The 15,239-nt window shown below is 42.6% G+C and overlaps 1 protein-coding gene across 1 annotated transcript in view; it reads left to right on the forward strand.

Moving 5' to 3' along the window:
• The first annotated feature begins 1,258 nt into the window (after positions 1 to 1,258).
• The window catches only part of slco5a1 (solute carrier organic anion transporter family member 5A1), a 34,177-nt gene continuing 20,196 nt past the window's right edge, over positions 1,259 to 15,239 (forward strand). The window contains exon 1 of the mRNA XM_072450760.1: positions 1,259 to 2,463. Coding sequence (XP_072306861.1) covers positions 1,533 to 2,463 — 931 coding nt within the window. The 5' untranslated portion in view covers positions 1,259 to 1,532. The remainder of the gene's footprint in view (positions 2,464 to 15,239) is intronic.

A 15,239-nucleotide genomic window follows, 5' to 3' on the forward strand; every position in this document is an offset into this window, starting at 1 on the left:
GTCCCTAACTGGCGGACCAAGCGGCACTTCAGCGCCGAGCTCCTGCAGGCGGGGCACACCCAGAGGAAGCTCCAGCTCTAGTTGCGGAGGCGAATGTCCAACGTCCAACGTGAAACTAACTTCACCGCGGTTCGAGGCTGTTATGTCAAATGCTAAATTTCGAATGGTTTACCCCATTTTTGGGTCGTTTGTGGCTCTCTGCTGCTCCTATAAATGTCAAAATGCGGCCCTCGGTGATAAAAGTTTGGACACCCCTCGTCTAAGACAAGGACAGGGGAGCTTGGGGCATTTGGCTGAGGTCAGGGGACGATGGGACACAGCCAATTCCCTCTGAACATACAGAGGGACGCAACTACTGTTGTGATTTTGAGCGTTACATTGTAGAAAAAGATTCAGTTAGAGTCATCTGAACAAAACGTCATTGTAAATCGGGCGTTAACAAAAAATAATTGAATTGAATATGCTCGTGCTTGATACCGTCACATGTGCGGTCAGTAGCAGCGCAAGTTCACCCCCCACTTCTGCGTTTAAAGTCTGATCGATGTATTTTCCCACGGCCCTTGAACGCAGCAGCGGCAGCAGCAGCGTCAACGCATCAAACGGGTTCATTGAGCGAGCGTCCGCGGCGGAGACAACAACAGGCTACCTCCCCCAGTCCTGGTAAGACTCTCTCATCTCCCTTTATTACTCTAAACTGTCACTTTATACAAACCTGTCAGCCTTTTTGTCACGAAGCTTTTACACGCGATTGTTTCATCTCCACACGTTGTTACTCTTGCTGTCAAAGTCAGACACGTTTGTGAACGGCGTGCTCTTTTGTTCTCCTGTTGGACAAAAAGCTGGTTTATTTGCCTAAACCACAGCGACACTATGACACCCGTGTAATCTGATGTACTAGGCATGGAGTTATTATATATTATAGACTGTGACTTTATCATTTCATTTGATAGACGTTATGGTAATAATAAACATGGTTATTTAATATAACAGAAGTTAATATATGTCATTTGCCATTCGTAATATACATGTCTATATCTAAATAAACATGTTATAATTGTTAGTTAACTTAATGTCTTCTATGTTTTTGTATGTTTTTTTTTCTTATAGGATGCTGCAAAGCTTTAGGACAAAGGAATCAAAACACCTCCAGGCTGCTTTCCAACATAGAGCCATAACATAACATAATATAACATAACATAACATAACATAAGGCATTTAGGCTGTAACATGTTGAACTAGTGTCATGATTGAAAAATTAAATAAGTCGGAGAAACAAATTTGCCCCTGAGATAAGATTCTAGTGATGCTTAGGACTCCAGAGTTGAGGTTCCAGTGTCGAGCGGAGGCTGTGTTGAGCTGATGTTGTGCTGTTAGATCAGCTGTTGTCAGACATGACCAGAAGATGCACATAACCAAAGGGGTGGAGAGCGGTTTGATTGGCAGGGCACAGTTTCTGCTTCTGTGGCTACACTGTGTCCTCGCGTGGCATTGAGTTGTCCTCACAGTGAGGAAGAGCCGTCCCCAGCTGCACCATGGACCAGGAAGACACTGCAAGTGACCTGTCGGATTCTCTGGAGATTGGAGAGCTCGAGGACCAGTATGTGGACCCCGAGAACAGCTTCAAATCCAAAAGTTTGCCCATTCTAAATGGACCTTGTGAACAGGACAAAAAGGCAGAGGAGCCACGACTGGTGGTGACTCATGTGGACCAGAGCAGCCAGCTCCAGATCAAAACACCAGACTCTAGCCAAGCAGAGACTCCCTCCTCCAGGACAGACTTCTCCCCATCCGCCTCCAGCATGGTGGGCCTCAGCAGCTCTCTGCCCGTGGAGGGACACAGAGGTTCGGGGGGTAAAAAACTGGGCTTCTCTCTCACCAACCTGATCCGAATCCCAGCCAGGAAGTATGTGCGGGTCATTCTCAGAGACTCCCGCTGCTTCCTGTTCTGCATGTGCTATCTAACCTTCATCCAGTCGCTCATGGTGTCGGGCTACCTCAGCAGTGTCATCACCACCATCGAGAAGCGCTACAGCCTGCGCAGCTCCGAGTCCGGCCTGCTGGTCAGCTGCTTCGACATCGGCAGCCTGGTGGTGGTTGTCTTCATCTCCTATTTTGGGGGCAGAGGGCAGCGTCCACGCTGGTTAGCTGTGGGTGGTATGGTCATTGCCATAGGGGCAGCGCTGTTCTCCCTGCCACACTTCATCTCCCCTCCATACCAGATCCAGGAGATAAACTCGTCTGCGGGCCACGAGGGCCTGTGTTTGACCGGGAACGGCAGCGTAAGAGACCCGCTGGACGTGTCCTCTTGTCCTCGCGATCAGGAGGGCAACGAGCACAACCTGTACGTGACCCTGTTCATCTGCGCACAGATTCTAGTGGGCATGGGGTCAACGCCCATCTACACGCTGGGGCCCACGTACCTGGACGACAACGTGAAGAAGGAGAACGCATCCCTCTACCTGGGTAAGATAATCTAAGTGATAGCACTAGGCATTGAGCCAGAGAGGAAATCACTTACACTGTGTAGTCCTTTTTATTGCCTTGGCTGTGAGTGACATTTACAAAATGGTTTGAATTAGGTTAGAGCACAAAAGCAATCATGTGGTGACAAAACAAATTCATATGCGCAGATTTTTGTGCTGAACCTTTAACCACGAATCAATCACTAAATGAATTGAACCTTGATAAGATGTTTTTCCCTTTTCTCTTTATTGTTTCACACATATGGTGTTATGTAAAACTGTGATCTGCACTTCATTTTCACGAGGATTAGGACTGGGATGGGCTGGATTATGTTATGTTTTTCTGATGACTGACTGATGTTTAAAAAAAAAAAATAGGACATTATAGATTATGATGTCATCCATACTCTGCATACACCACCTTTTAAATAATCCACTGCTACATGTGAACAGTGTAGGAGACATGTGCGCCGGTGTACGCATGTGAGCACCTAAAACCTTCAGCGGTGAAGAACACAATCATCCCACTGCGTTCTGCCCCTTCTGATATAATCTCAGCGGCACGCAACCTCTGCTCTGCACCGAGGTAAATACAGGGACTGTGATGTCAAGCCAGGGAAGAGTCACCTGAGAGCGAACAGCATGGATGGAGCAGAACTAGGTTGGAGATGATTAATGTTCTAGTACTACTGCAGAAGTATACGTGCAGGAGACTACCTTGTGTAGAAGAAATACCTCCAACAACTCATATAGAACAGTAAGACCAAGTGCAGACTGTTTTCTGATTTAGCTTATGCTGCAGCTTCAATGTTGTTAAGCGTTATTGGCCAGACACGCTGTGCATAACCCGCCATTGCCACCATAACTCAGCGAGGTGACTGTAATTGAAGGAATGGTCCTTGGACTTTGATGTGGGGGTTACTGGGGCATGGGGCAGCCTCAATCTGCTCCAGTCCCTCATGAACTCAGGCTGTCCCACTGACCTGTATTTGGCCCTGCAATATTACAGTATGTTCATTATTGATGTGGTGTCATTAAGCGTTACATCAACTATGTACGATGCAGTCTCAGGAAATCGGGACGCAATGCAACGTTTGAATGATAATTAAGATGTTTTTGAAATGAAACTAAGACATAAATAACTTTAATTTAGAGAAGAAGAATATTGCTATTTTGCAACACATCTCAAAGTAGAAAAGAAGAAGCAAAAAACATGTACAATTCCCCCCTAAAAATCCTACAAAACAACTACAACTACAAAACAGGATGGCCCCAGGTCACCATATATAGATTATAAACTAATATTTTGATAGGTACAATTGTTTGAGAAACACTGGCATGTGCCACAGTCTTTAACACATTTTAAACTAGGAATAATATTATAAGAGTTTTTCTATTCAGAGTGTTTTTTTTTGTTTAAAGCTTCCTATAAGTTATCTGTTCTTCTACTTCTATACCTACTTGAGTTGCAACACCAAAATTTTCCCATTGTGTGGACAAATAAAGGCTTATCTCATCTTATGTGCTCAGTGCACTATTTTAGCTTGAGAATGAGCCATTATTCAGATGGTGCATTATGTTTTTTGTCACACTGAGCCCATGATTTGACTCAGGGTCATCAGATGGCCAAGTGTCATGTCAAGTGTCATGTCAGGTTGCTCAGACATTGAAAAGTGGCCCATTATTATCCCGTTACTGACAGGCGCCAGTCACCACCGCCGCGCTGCTCAGGCTATAGACCTATTTGCTATTGAACGCTCTCCCCGGCTGCTCGGCTGCCCTCAAGACCCTGTATTGATCCGTTTACTGCATCGCAGGGAGCCGCTGCTGCAAAGTGTGGAGCTGTGGACGGAGACACAATAACCAGACTCAGTACAAAAAACAGGCACAATAAGTCATGAGTCAAGAAGGTTAGGGACAGATGAAGAACATGGCACTGTGACCGTGTCTGTTTTCAGGAACAGTGTGTCCCTCCATTTGACAAAACAGACGTGCTCTTACATTCAACAATAGCACTTTTACAGGCAATCTTGTTCCATTTGCATTTGAGATACGAATATCTCAAATTATACAGGTGTTTTGACTAGATCTGCTTGACATTCTGCTCAGTGTTTGCAGTGCATTTGGCTTATAATTTAGCTAATAATTTAAAGGTAAAAACCCAAAGTAATGATATTTAAACGTTCTTATTTCTGTGGAAAACTGCCCTTGACACATTCATGAAACCAGTCAGGCACATCCAATTTGGAATGTTGCAAATATAGGCCACATACATTTACAAGTCTTCCCCCTTTTTTCTACCTTGGGGGTGCCTTTTCTACTCCCCGTCCCATTAATAAATCTCAATTTGCAGTGGCCCAAAAAGAGAGGAGCTGCAGGAGTTGTAGGACATTGCGGTGTCCACTCAGGGGTGCTTTGGGTGCCCTTGGAGCCAGATTGTGTGTCTGTGCGTTACCGTGTGTAGAATTTTGTGTCGGGATGTTATCTTTGTATGTGCGCATTCCCTTTTTGAGCCCGTAGTTCCCCGCACTGGCCCCATGTCACTAGAGTAAAGTGTTGGCGCAGCCTCTACCGCTTTCAAATACTTTACTTGCTTGAATAGAAAGTACATAAAGCAGTCGGGAAAAACACAAAAAGTGGTACAAATAGTCTCCTTCTGTACCCACTTCCCCGTCTTCCTCACGTCCCTGGCCTCTCCGCTGCTGTGACAGATTTACAACAGCAGCTTTCTGAACGTTACTATGGTGAAACCGCTCTCCATTTTGTGCGATTGTGGCTGGTTGTTAAGCCTCAAGGTTTGTGAACAGTGTGATCCAGCCCACGGTTATGAATGTCGGAGTGTGTCGCGCTTTGAGTGGCGTTTGATTAACAAGTGTAGAATGACAGCTGCTGGCTTCTTGACGTGTGGCGGTTGTGTACTTCCTCCTGTATTTTAATTGTTGGTTAATTGTTGGTTGCTTTGTTTATTTGTTGGCAAGATGTGTCTGACCATTTACTGCCTGGATACAGCATTTTGAGAGAGTAAAAACTATGAAAAAGAACACATTGTACTGTTTGTGTTGATAGAAATATGCACTTTCTGAAGGCAACAAACAGTCAATGAACCACTGTTTTATACAAATCAATTTATACAATCACCACATCATCATGGGTTTTTGTCAATGGACAGATACAGTACGTGAGCTTGTAAAGGCTGTTTCATGAGCTGTTACTACACAGACTGCATAAGACCTGGCGTCAGCATGAAGCTTCTACCCTTGTTCCGTTTGATCGCCCACGCTACACACGCCTCACCCGTTTACATGAGGATAAGGTTAATTGATTTGTCCTGACACACTCTCTCGTTCTTCCCTCTCTGTGCATTTACTGGTCTTTACTGTAGTAACATACCGGCTCTTGCATTATTAATCGTTCATTCGCGAGACGCTCGTGTGTAAAATGTAAAATGTTCTGACTGCTGACGCCACGTTGCCTCTGCGTTGACACAGCGGCCTTGCAGAGGAGACTGTTTATTTACTGAGTCGGTGGGAAGGGGTGGTGTCTGCAGAGTCGCTTAGGCGCGCTCCCCCTGGACGGATTTAGAAAGAACAGTTGCTCACTGTACCACTAGTGAAAGGGTAAAAAAAACAAAAGAAAAACTGCACGTGATAGTGATATACAGTAAGCTAAGTCTTGAGGGTCCAAAAAACTGCCAGAACAGCTCAAAGTACTAGAATATGGCACTGAGAGGCATTGTCCTACCTCACAGTGAACAGTATAGTGCTGCTCAGGGATTTTAATTGGTAAAAACTCACAATTGTACTGAATCCCTTTAAACTAAAACCATTTTCAGCTTTTTTTATTTGGCAAACTCAGTGTCTATCTCAAGCTTATGCATATTAAGCAAAGATCTTTCTATAAATCAGCAGCGGCATTGGAAAGCTGTGGGCACCTCTGTTGTTTGCCACCGCAAGTCTCTCTCATTAAACACTGTGTCCTGTTTTGCTCAGTGGCAGCCAAAGCAAATGCAGATTGCACACACGCACGGCTCCCCAGAGATGTCTTTTCTGCCCCCTCAGCCTGACAGATCACATTTCAGCAGGACGGTACGCTCCTGCTCCCTCACACACTGGCACACTTATAGAATCATATTATAGACTCTTCCCCTCCCACCAATCTGACCTTAAACCCAAACAGTGAGTCTCACCAATAGCAGGAAGATCAGACACACTGAAATGAACCAAATTACCAAATGTCTACAACTCAAGCCTGTTTGGTTCATATAAAACAATAAAAGTTGAGGCATTTTTTATACATAACAGTACTAAGAACTAAGTCCCTGAAATGCCCCAGTCCCTATTTAGTCAGGAATGACCCAGTCGCCCTTGCTCACGCTCACACAGCAGCAGTGGCTGACAGTCTGTGCGGACAATATTGTGCTGGGGGGAAAACTCTCATGCAAACTCTTGTCCAATTGAATTATACCAAATCTAGAATCAAAACCACTATTGAAAATCACATACTGTATTTTCCGCACTACAAGGCGCCTTTTAATTTTCTAAAAAAACGACAGTGCGCTTTATAATCCTCATATATGGATTAATTCTGGTTGTGCTACTGACCTAGAAGTGATTTTGTGTGGTACACGTTTTGTTTTGCTTATATATGCCTTATATATGAGAAATTATCAAAAATAGACCATTCATTGACAGTGCGCCTTATAATCCGGTGCGCCTTATAGTGCGGCAAATACGGTACTCTAAAACTAGTATTGAAACTATACTCATTTGAACTGAAAATAATTTAATTGAACAAAATGTGGCCCTTTCCTGAAGAGTTTTAAAATGATCTTGAGCTTTATCAGAACTAGTGTGAGACCACCTGGTAAGATGAAGAAAGAACTAATATTATGTATTCAAAAGTAGAGTCTATTGTCAAAAAGAGCAGTTTTTCACGTTGTATCGAAGCCTTTTTCTCTGTATCAAAATAGTTATAGTATAGTATATAGTAAATTGAAATTTTAGACACTTTTAAACACTTTTTGATACTGATTTGAGCAGGTGTCGATAATGCAAGTTGGACAATTCCTGAATGGTTTTAGAACGGTCGTCTATATCAGAACTAGTGTAAGATCACATGGTAATATTAAAGGAAGTACTATTATTTGTGCTGAAAATGACTAAATGATGATGATTATGGTATCGAGTGTCAAGCCTTTTCCTTCTAGTTCCATGACAACACTCTGGTCTGGAGCAAACTAGCCCAAGCTCCGTTCAGAAGAGGTTCTTTTGAGCCACTAAACAAACTTATATATTTTAATTTGTAGTAAAGGAAACTGGCTGGTTTTCACAGTTAATTTGACTCGCATAATTGTGTTTTACAGTGTTATGAATTCATTTGGCTTTACGCCGCCGCTGTCCCTCCGCCGGGCTCTTAAATCATTCAGTATAGCATAAATGTATAAAGTATGAAAGCGTGGGAGTCAATTTTCCCTTCAAATGCAGCAGCTCTAACTGTAACACGCATGCAGCAGGAGTCATTGCTTAACCTTGTTTGCCAATGACTAGTGGTTATTTTTCAGTGTTGTGGCTTTGCTTGTTTTGACAATGTGGGAAGGTTCCTGGGGAAATGCCACAAGAGCCTTCTGTGAAAGCAGGAACACTTTGTCTTTTTAACTGTATGTGGGAAATAATGACATTTTCCCTTTGTTCTTCAGAGCACTTTGGTCCACTAAACCCACCTTGATCCCTGGCTCTTTGTAGCTCTGGCCTAAAGTGAAATAAAGTCTGAAAATAGATGTGAGGCAGGTTTATTGGCCCTGATTTAGGGATTGGGTTCTCAACTATTCAGCGCTTAACATTTTAGATTGTAGATAAGCAGTGTTGAGCCGGGGACAGCCTCTGACATCGGATACAATACACATTTTTATAGCAAGCGACCAATCACAGTGCATAATTTGCTCAGATGACATTACATTAAAATCCTGTGGTTCTTCTCTTCGTATTTATTTATATTTCAAACGTTACACGGGTGAAAGACGGAGTGAAGCGTGAGGAGAGTCAGCACTGACACTGCTGATGCATGCAGCAGGCGAAACCCAGAGATTTCTTTGGTGATTTATCGCTACCATTATAAAACAAGGGTCTTTGGTTCTTCTTCTTTGGTTGTTCTTGCTCTCAGCTGCCCACTGTCTCTGTGTGTCATCTTCAATTAGGCTAATCAGAGTTGGAGACAAACACGGCGTCCGTTTGCCAGTCTTATCCAGTCAGGAAATGAGAGTTTGTCAATAATGGTCAGACATTTATCCGGACTTATGAGAAGGACCCGCCCTTAGCGTGGTACTGTACGTCCTGTCATTGGATTCCAGCACAGGCAGGTACAGCGCGCTCATATTATTCAGACTGTGTTTCTGTGATGCTCGGTGTTTCACCCACACAACCCTCCAAGTCACTCTTTGTGATGAAATATTCTCAAGGTTTTTTTCCAATGATGCTTGGTTGGTTGGTTGATGAATAAATGTCCATGCCGTCTCAGTGTTCGGCTGGTTATTGTTCTCCGTGACCTTTGCACTTCAGGTTTGAGACCGAGGGAGGAAGGGCCTCTTGGGAACAGCTTTAGACGCATTTGCATAAAACCAATCTACCATCTACATTAATGTTTCTTATTTATGCCGGCTTTTACAGGGTTTAATCACTTATATGCTGTTTTTCAATTATAGCTCTTCTTAAGCAATGTTGTCGAAGCTTTTCTTAAAAACAGTTCCTCAAGCTCTGTTACTGGGCAGACAAATTAGGCCATCTGATTGGTCGGATCGGTCTATTCTGTTTTCAAGGCTATGGATGGATGATTTGTAATTCCTCACTTGATCATTTTTCTACCTTTTTAATTTATCTTGGTTAGTAGAGGTTGGCAATTTAATCGGAATTTAGATAATATCGTGAATGTTGTTTTGAGGATATGCAAATAGTCATTGTAAAAAATGCTTCAAAAAGAGATGATTACATATGACATAAGGTCATATCTCTGCACTTTTGTGATTCATTTTACAGACATTTCAAATGTGTCTAATAAATAAACCTGAACTAATACGTTCAGAGACATGTTTGAACACATTTCTGTTTGACATAATATTGTCCGACTGTTGTTAACAGGATACTCAAAACTATATTGAGATATTCTTTCTTGTCAATATTGCCCATGGTTAGACCTTGATCTTAGACTTTAATGTCACTTGATTACATCACGTTGCAGCAAAAGGCCAGTGCTGAAAAAGGCCACAGTAAGTTTTTGACCACAGCTTTGTTTTTTTTCCTTTCCTGACCTTTTCCCCAACACCAAATTGCCTCCAGTAAAGCAAAGAGTACAATTGAAAGGAGCTTAAGGCTTTTTCTATTGCTGCATGGTAATACACTGTGTCCTGTTTACATATACTTAGTTAAAACTGGCATGTGCCCCCTCCTGACCTTCAGCTGTTGCCCCACTGTGCTGGCGACTCATAGCAAACCCATCTGTGTGGAGCATCCTGCAGGGACAGCAGTCCAGAAAGGGGGATGAGTCTGACCTCCGCCTGTGGGGCCGCTAATGCACGCATGCTAACACATATGGACACATGCTAACACGTACATGGGATTCGTACATATATTCCCTGGTACCTATGTTCGCCCTTTTCTATGAACGGGGGTACCTCATATTTAAAAGGATCCAAGTATTCATCGGTGCATTTATCTTAAACCAATTGTGAAATTGGTTTAAGGGTTTTGTGGCTCAATGGAAAGATAATTTACTTCTTTAAACCTCAAGCTCTCAATATGTTGTTCACTGTCACAATTTCCTTTGTTTCTCTTTTCCTTTTTGTGGGGCCTATCTGCCGGCGTAGACCAGAGAGGCTGAATGCTGTGAGCCACGGTGCACCTGCAGTGGGGGTGGTGAGGTCTACAGAAGCTCGGGGGGTTGTCATGTGGAGCGTAGGGCTAAGTGTGTGTTGAAGGCTTTGTTTTCCTCTTGAGCGTGCGGCGCTATTTGAACATCTGTTTGTGTTGTAGACACTGCAGAGGATTGTACCCCACCAGTGACAGGCCAAGCCCTGTGCTACTGTCTCTGTGTGGGAGGCTCCTTTGCTGCAGTCAGCCAATCCTTCTTTTACCTGAAACCCACTGTAAACAAAGCAAAGGAACACTATATGCTTAATAAACATCGCATAATCTTAGCCAATCATGTAATTGGTCAGGGCTTATCGCAGTGATACAGCACAATCCAATATGGCCTTTGTTGTCACAGGCTTTCAATAGATGCACTATTACAGAACAAGCAGTCGTTTGTCTTATCACATATTAGATGAAAACACACATTCATCTATAAGTAACAACTTGTGTTAAACAATAAAATGTTATTTTCATGAGTGAGATATGATGGATAAATCTTACAGGCTTCAGCATAATTGGACAGGAAACCTTCAACAGTCAAATAAGAAGAATAAAAGTGGAACAAATAGAACAGGAAAACCCCAAATAAGCCACATAACCAACCAGACCTTGGAAAATGTCAGGGTTATGATCTGCACTGAAAAGAACAGCTGGATAAGAGAGGCCGTCTAGATAAAAAAATTAACACTATTGCACAAAATGTATGCCTTATAAAAAGAACACAAGTCACGTGCCAGCTTTAAGTAAAATCACATTTCCACCCGTAGTGCTTGGACAGGTCACATGGAGGAGAATTTAGCATTCCTCTCCCTTTCTCACTAGAATAATCACCGTTTCTTAACTTGTTTGATGGCGTGCGTACCCTTACTACAAACCACAGCACGTGTCAGCGAGCTCACAAAACCATTTCCAAGTGTACTCGTTTCTGCAGTGAATTGGGGCCGCTCGCTGCCTGCCTTTCACAGATTCTTGGCATGGCCCCTGCACCATATTGCTGTCCAATTCCAGTCAATAGGAGATGCTGAAAAGCTGCAGGTGTTCCCATCTTGTCCTAAATGCCACACTCCCTATTGAGGGAGGCAGCTTTATAACGTCCATGTACATTCACAAAGATTCTCATTCATTGCCACTATCAGCTGCCACACGCTAAAATGCTGCAGCTTAAGCTAATCAAAGACTAACAAAGCAGTTGGAAGCTTGTTGTTCTTGATACTTAAAATGCATATGACGGATTGGAAAACGGATTTCACTAAAACGTAGTCAACATTAGTGAAGTATTTACTAAAGCCTTTTCCTAGTTTTCCCTCATTAGTCATTTTACTTCCTGGTTGGACATGAGCTGCAGATGTGGTTATTCCGTAACTGTTACCTAGCAACCATTCCGTAAACCAGGGCCAAAGCTTGTCTAAATTGCGAAATAGTTATTTTTTCCCCCCCAAAAAATGTAAATGACATGAAATTAGATTCATGGTTAAACGGTCAGAAAAATGTGTTTCTTGTTCTATTTCTTCTTATTCCACAAAATAATAATGCTTTGTTTATTTAAATATTTGATACTAAACTAGTTCTAATAAAGCTCAAGTCTTTTTGTTGTTTTAGTGTCGATACATGCTCAAATCAGTATTAATGTTTTAGTATTGCCTAGTATCAGATTTTATATTTTTTAGACTTTTGACAACATTAACAGACTGAGGGATTCCTTTTTAAAACTTTTTAACTTTTTGTTTTCTACTTTTTTAACAACTGTGCCATGACTGTAAAATATGATAACTATTTACCACAGGTCCTATTCCACCAAATATTTATAAAGAAGCTATGAAGTTCTTGCAATAGCTAAACACTAAAACTGTCCATGCTTTCTCTATAGAATAACACTTATCATTGCACAGGCTGGGGACTTTTATTCTGAAAAGTATAAACTCCACCTTCAGTGCTTGATTTGAGTCCAGAATCTCTGCACAGGGAATGGTTAGGTAAGGAATAACAGGGCAAATTACTTTGAATTAATGGCATAAGTTGCAAATGTTGAAAGAGAATAACACATTTTCTAATTGCTATTCAGTCATTGAGGAGAGTGGTTTAACCTGCCCATATATACTGTAATATACTGTGTATTTCTCTCCCATTGGGGGTATTTGCTCAGCATCAGAGCTTTTATTCTGAAATGTCTGAACCCAGTTACCTCCGATGATTAATTTGACTCAAGAATAGCTGTGGGGAGTTGGTTAGAAATTGAATGCCTGTTTGAAACGTCGAGCGAGATCTCGCACATTACTGTTGACTGGCATTCACTTAGAGGAACGGTAAGTAGAATGAATTAGGGTCAAATGATTTCTTTCAGCCTTCAATATAATGAGTCTTTCATTGCTTTGGAAAGTCTCGACCAGTGAACTCGCAACGATCAATAGCTGTGTTCTATCAAATGGTTAGATGCAAAATCTGAAAAATGCATGACAAACACAGAATAACCTGAAGAATTATTAACACATTGCTTTGACTGAAGAGAGCAGCGTGCCTTTCATTTGCCTGTCACGGTGAGGAGTGAACCTGAAGAGAAAAGGAAGAAGGATTTCCTACTGTCTTATAAATAATGCCACGTAGCATCCCACACCCGCCTTGACTGACACCGAGGAGAAATTGCTTTGCGCGGCGCCTTCATTCACAAGAGTCGCCCCCCTCAGTGATGAAGGCAGGTAAGCCCACGCCTTCCGGTATTTTTAATGTGAACAACCTTCACGACTCTGTGGGACTCCATATTCCCCACACTCTGACTTTAAACCTTTGTGAAGTCGACAGTGATGGATTAGGGGCCCCAGTCACATGTTCGAACAGATGAACAAGCTGCTGACTGACCTTGCATGCATCACTGCCCCGGGCTTATGCCTCCGTCGCCAACTTACACTTCATTTTTTATGACTTGGCCTTTTTGGATGTATTTCCCTTGCAACGCTCGCCTCCTTCTGCCTCCCTCCGCCTCCCTCCGCCTCGATCGAATACGTTCTTGTCCACTTCAGCAGAAGATATGTGGGATTTTCACCGTCAGCTCTCGACCCCGAAGTATTGGGGCCTGCGTCAAAATCAGCAGAAAATGGTCATGCGTAGGGGGAGGATCGGTGACCCCGTGCAGAAAGTTGCACGTGAAGTAGAAGCGAGCGGGAATCCCAGAGGAAACACCTCAGTAATAAAAAGTGCTGGGTTTGACATAAGTAGATGGTGCACTACATCTCCTTCAGAAGACTGTTGTGTGGAAGACGTTGTGGACAGAATTCTACCATCATAAGCTCTTACTCACTTTCAGGGCACATGTTTGCTAATTCATTCTCTCAATTAATTCTTTCTTTTATAGTTCTGGATGAGATTGTATCTGATTTTGGTCAGGTTCTGGATTCCTTATCTTTTGCCCTATTGGAATAATGATACAGGAGAAAGTTGCGTGAGAAGAACATTGCGCATTTGTTTGACATCTTTTCTCCATTGTTATTCCATATATTATTGAGGCTGACAGAGTGTTCTCTCACACTTTGACTGTCATTCTGCTGCGTCGCCGCATCTGCCACCTAAAAATAGAGAAGCCCCTCTACTCTTGTTTTTCTTTTTTTCTAAATATTTGATCTAGTGAAGTGAGCTGAGGGAACCCCTGCTTAGAAAGTAAAGCAGCGTGCATGAAAAATTAATCACAGCATTATTCTGTTTGGGATTTTCTGAGATGCGACAATGACTTTGAATTACGGCGCCGCAGAGATGACAAGAAATGGAAGATGTACCTAGAAGCTGTACTCTGGAGTAGACCAAACATGTTGTGTATCTACAAAATTGCGAGATTTGTAGATACACAAGTACTTTGATTCATCCCTGCTTTTCCAGTGCATTAATTAGCATGATGGTCACTTAATACACATTTATTTAATTCCTTTTGTCCTTTCCTTGGGTCAAGCAAATCAGATCTTGTTCTTATTGTTATTCATGTATATATTGGTCAGTCTAAAACATTGTCTTAACCCCTGTGCTCAGAAATATTTTGACTAGACATTTATCTCGAGCCCTCACTGCAGATGTCCGAGAGTTCATCTGAGTGTATTATGTATATGTAGATTTATGGATCACATCTTCACCTATCATTGATGTGGCTGTCTCCCTCTTTACGCTCATTACGTCTGTGAGAGGTTCACTGGGTTTCACTTTGGCTTATTGCAGTGTGTAAGGAGGTTTGACCATGGAGACAGCCTTAGCCTCCAGCTATGTCCTTGTGACTAGAATGTTTTAAGGGCTTATCGCAGAGGTGAGTCCTTGTTGCTCATGGGTGGTCCGAGCTGTGCTTTTACTTTGATTCTGCTGGCTTGTACGTCACTGGAGTCACGTCTTCTTGATAAAGTCTTGGCTGTACCATTGTGTGCTGACTTCGCGGCGGGATCAAGGTTCTTAACTGGATTTATCCATTCAAATATCCCTCGTAGTCTGTATTGGATTTCCAATTTTGGCCGTGTGTTAAAAGGCAGGACCTGGACAATCCTAATCTGTGGCTGCACTTTCATCAGTGGTCAAATCTTGCCCCTCCATGGGTCATTGGGACTGAAATGTTATACATATATATTAGTATATTATGTGCACTATGTCTCTTTACACCACCTGCTTGTGTCCATGGAGGTGTTACTAGGGCACTAGTCATTTAAACAAAATGGGTTGTTAATATTGACATTAGTTGGATACAGAAGTCTACAGACAGGATGTCCACTACTTTACAATGATTATCATGGGTTGGCTTAACACATAGAAGAATGTGGCGCTGACCCAGTTGTACAGCTGCACTGCTCCAGATTGTTGGTGGTGTGAGGACTGAATGAGTGTCCTGGTGTTGTCGTGCTTAGTGCTGTGGATT

This window comes from Eucyclogobius newberryi, unplaced genomic scaffold (assembly GCF_026437365.1).
Source record: "Eucyclogobius newberryi isolate DKJ021-1_F unplaced genomic scaffold, fEucNew1.0.hap1 SCAF_18, whole genome shotgun sequence".
Classification (NCBI taxonomy): Eukaryota; Metazoa; Chordata; class Actinopteri; order Gobiiformes; family Gobiidae; genus Eucyclogobius; species Eucyclogobius newberryi.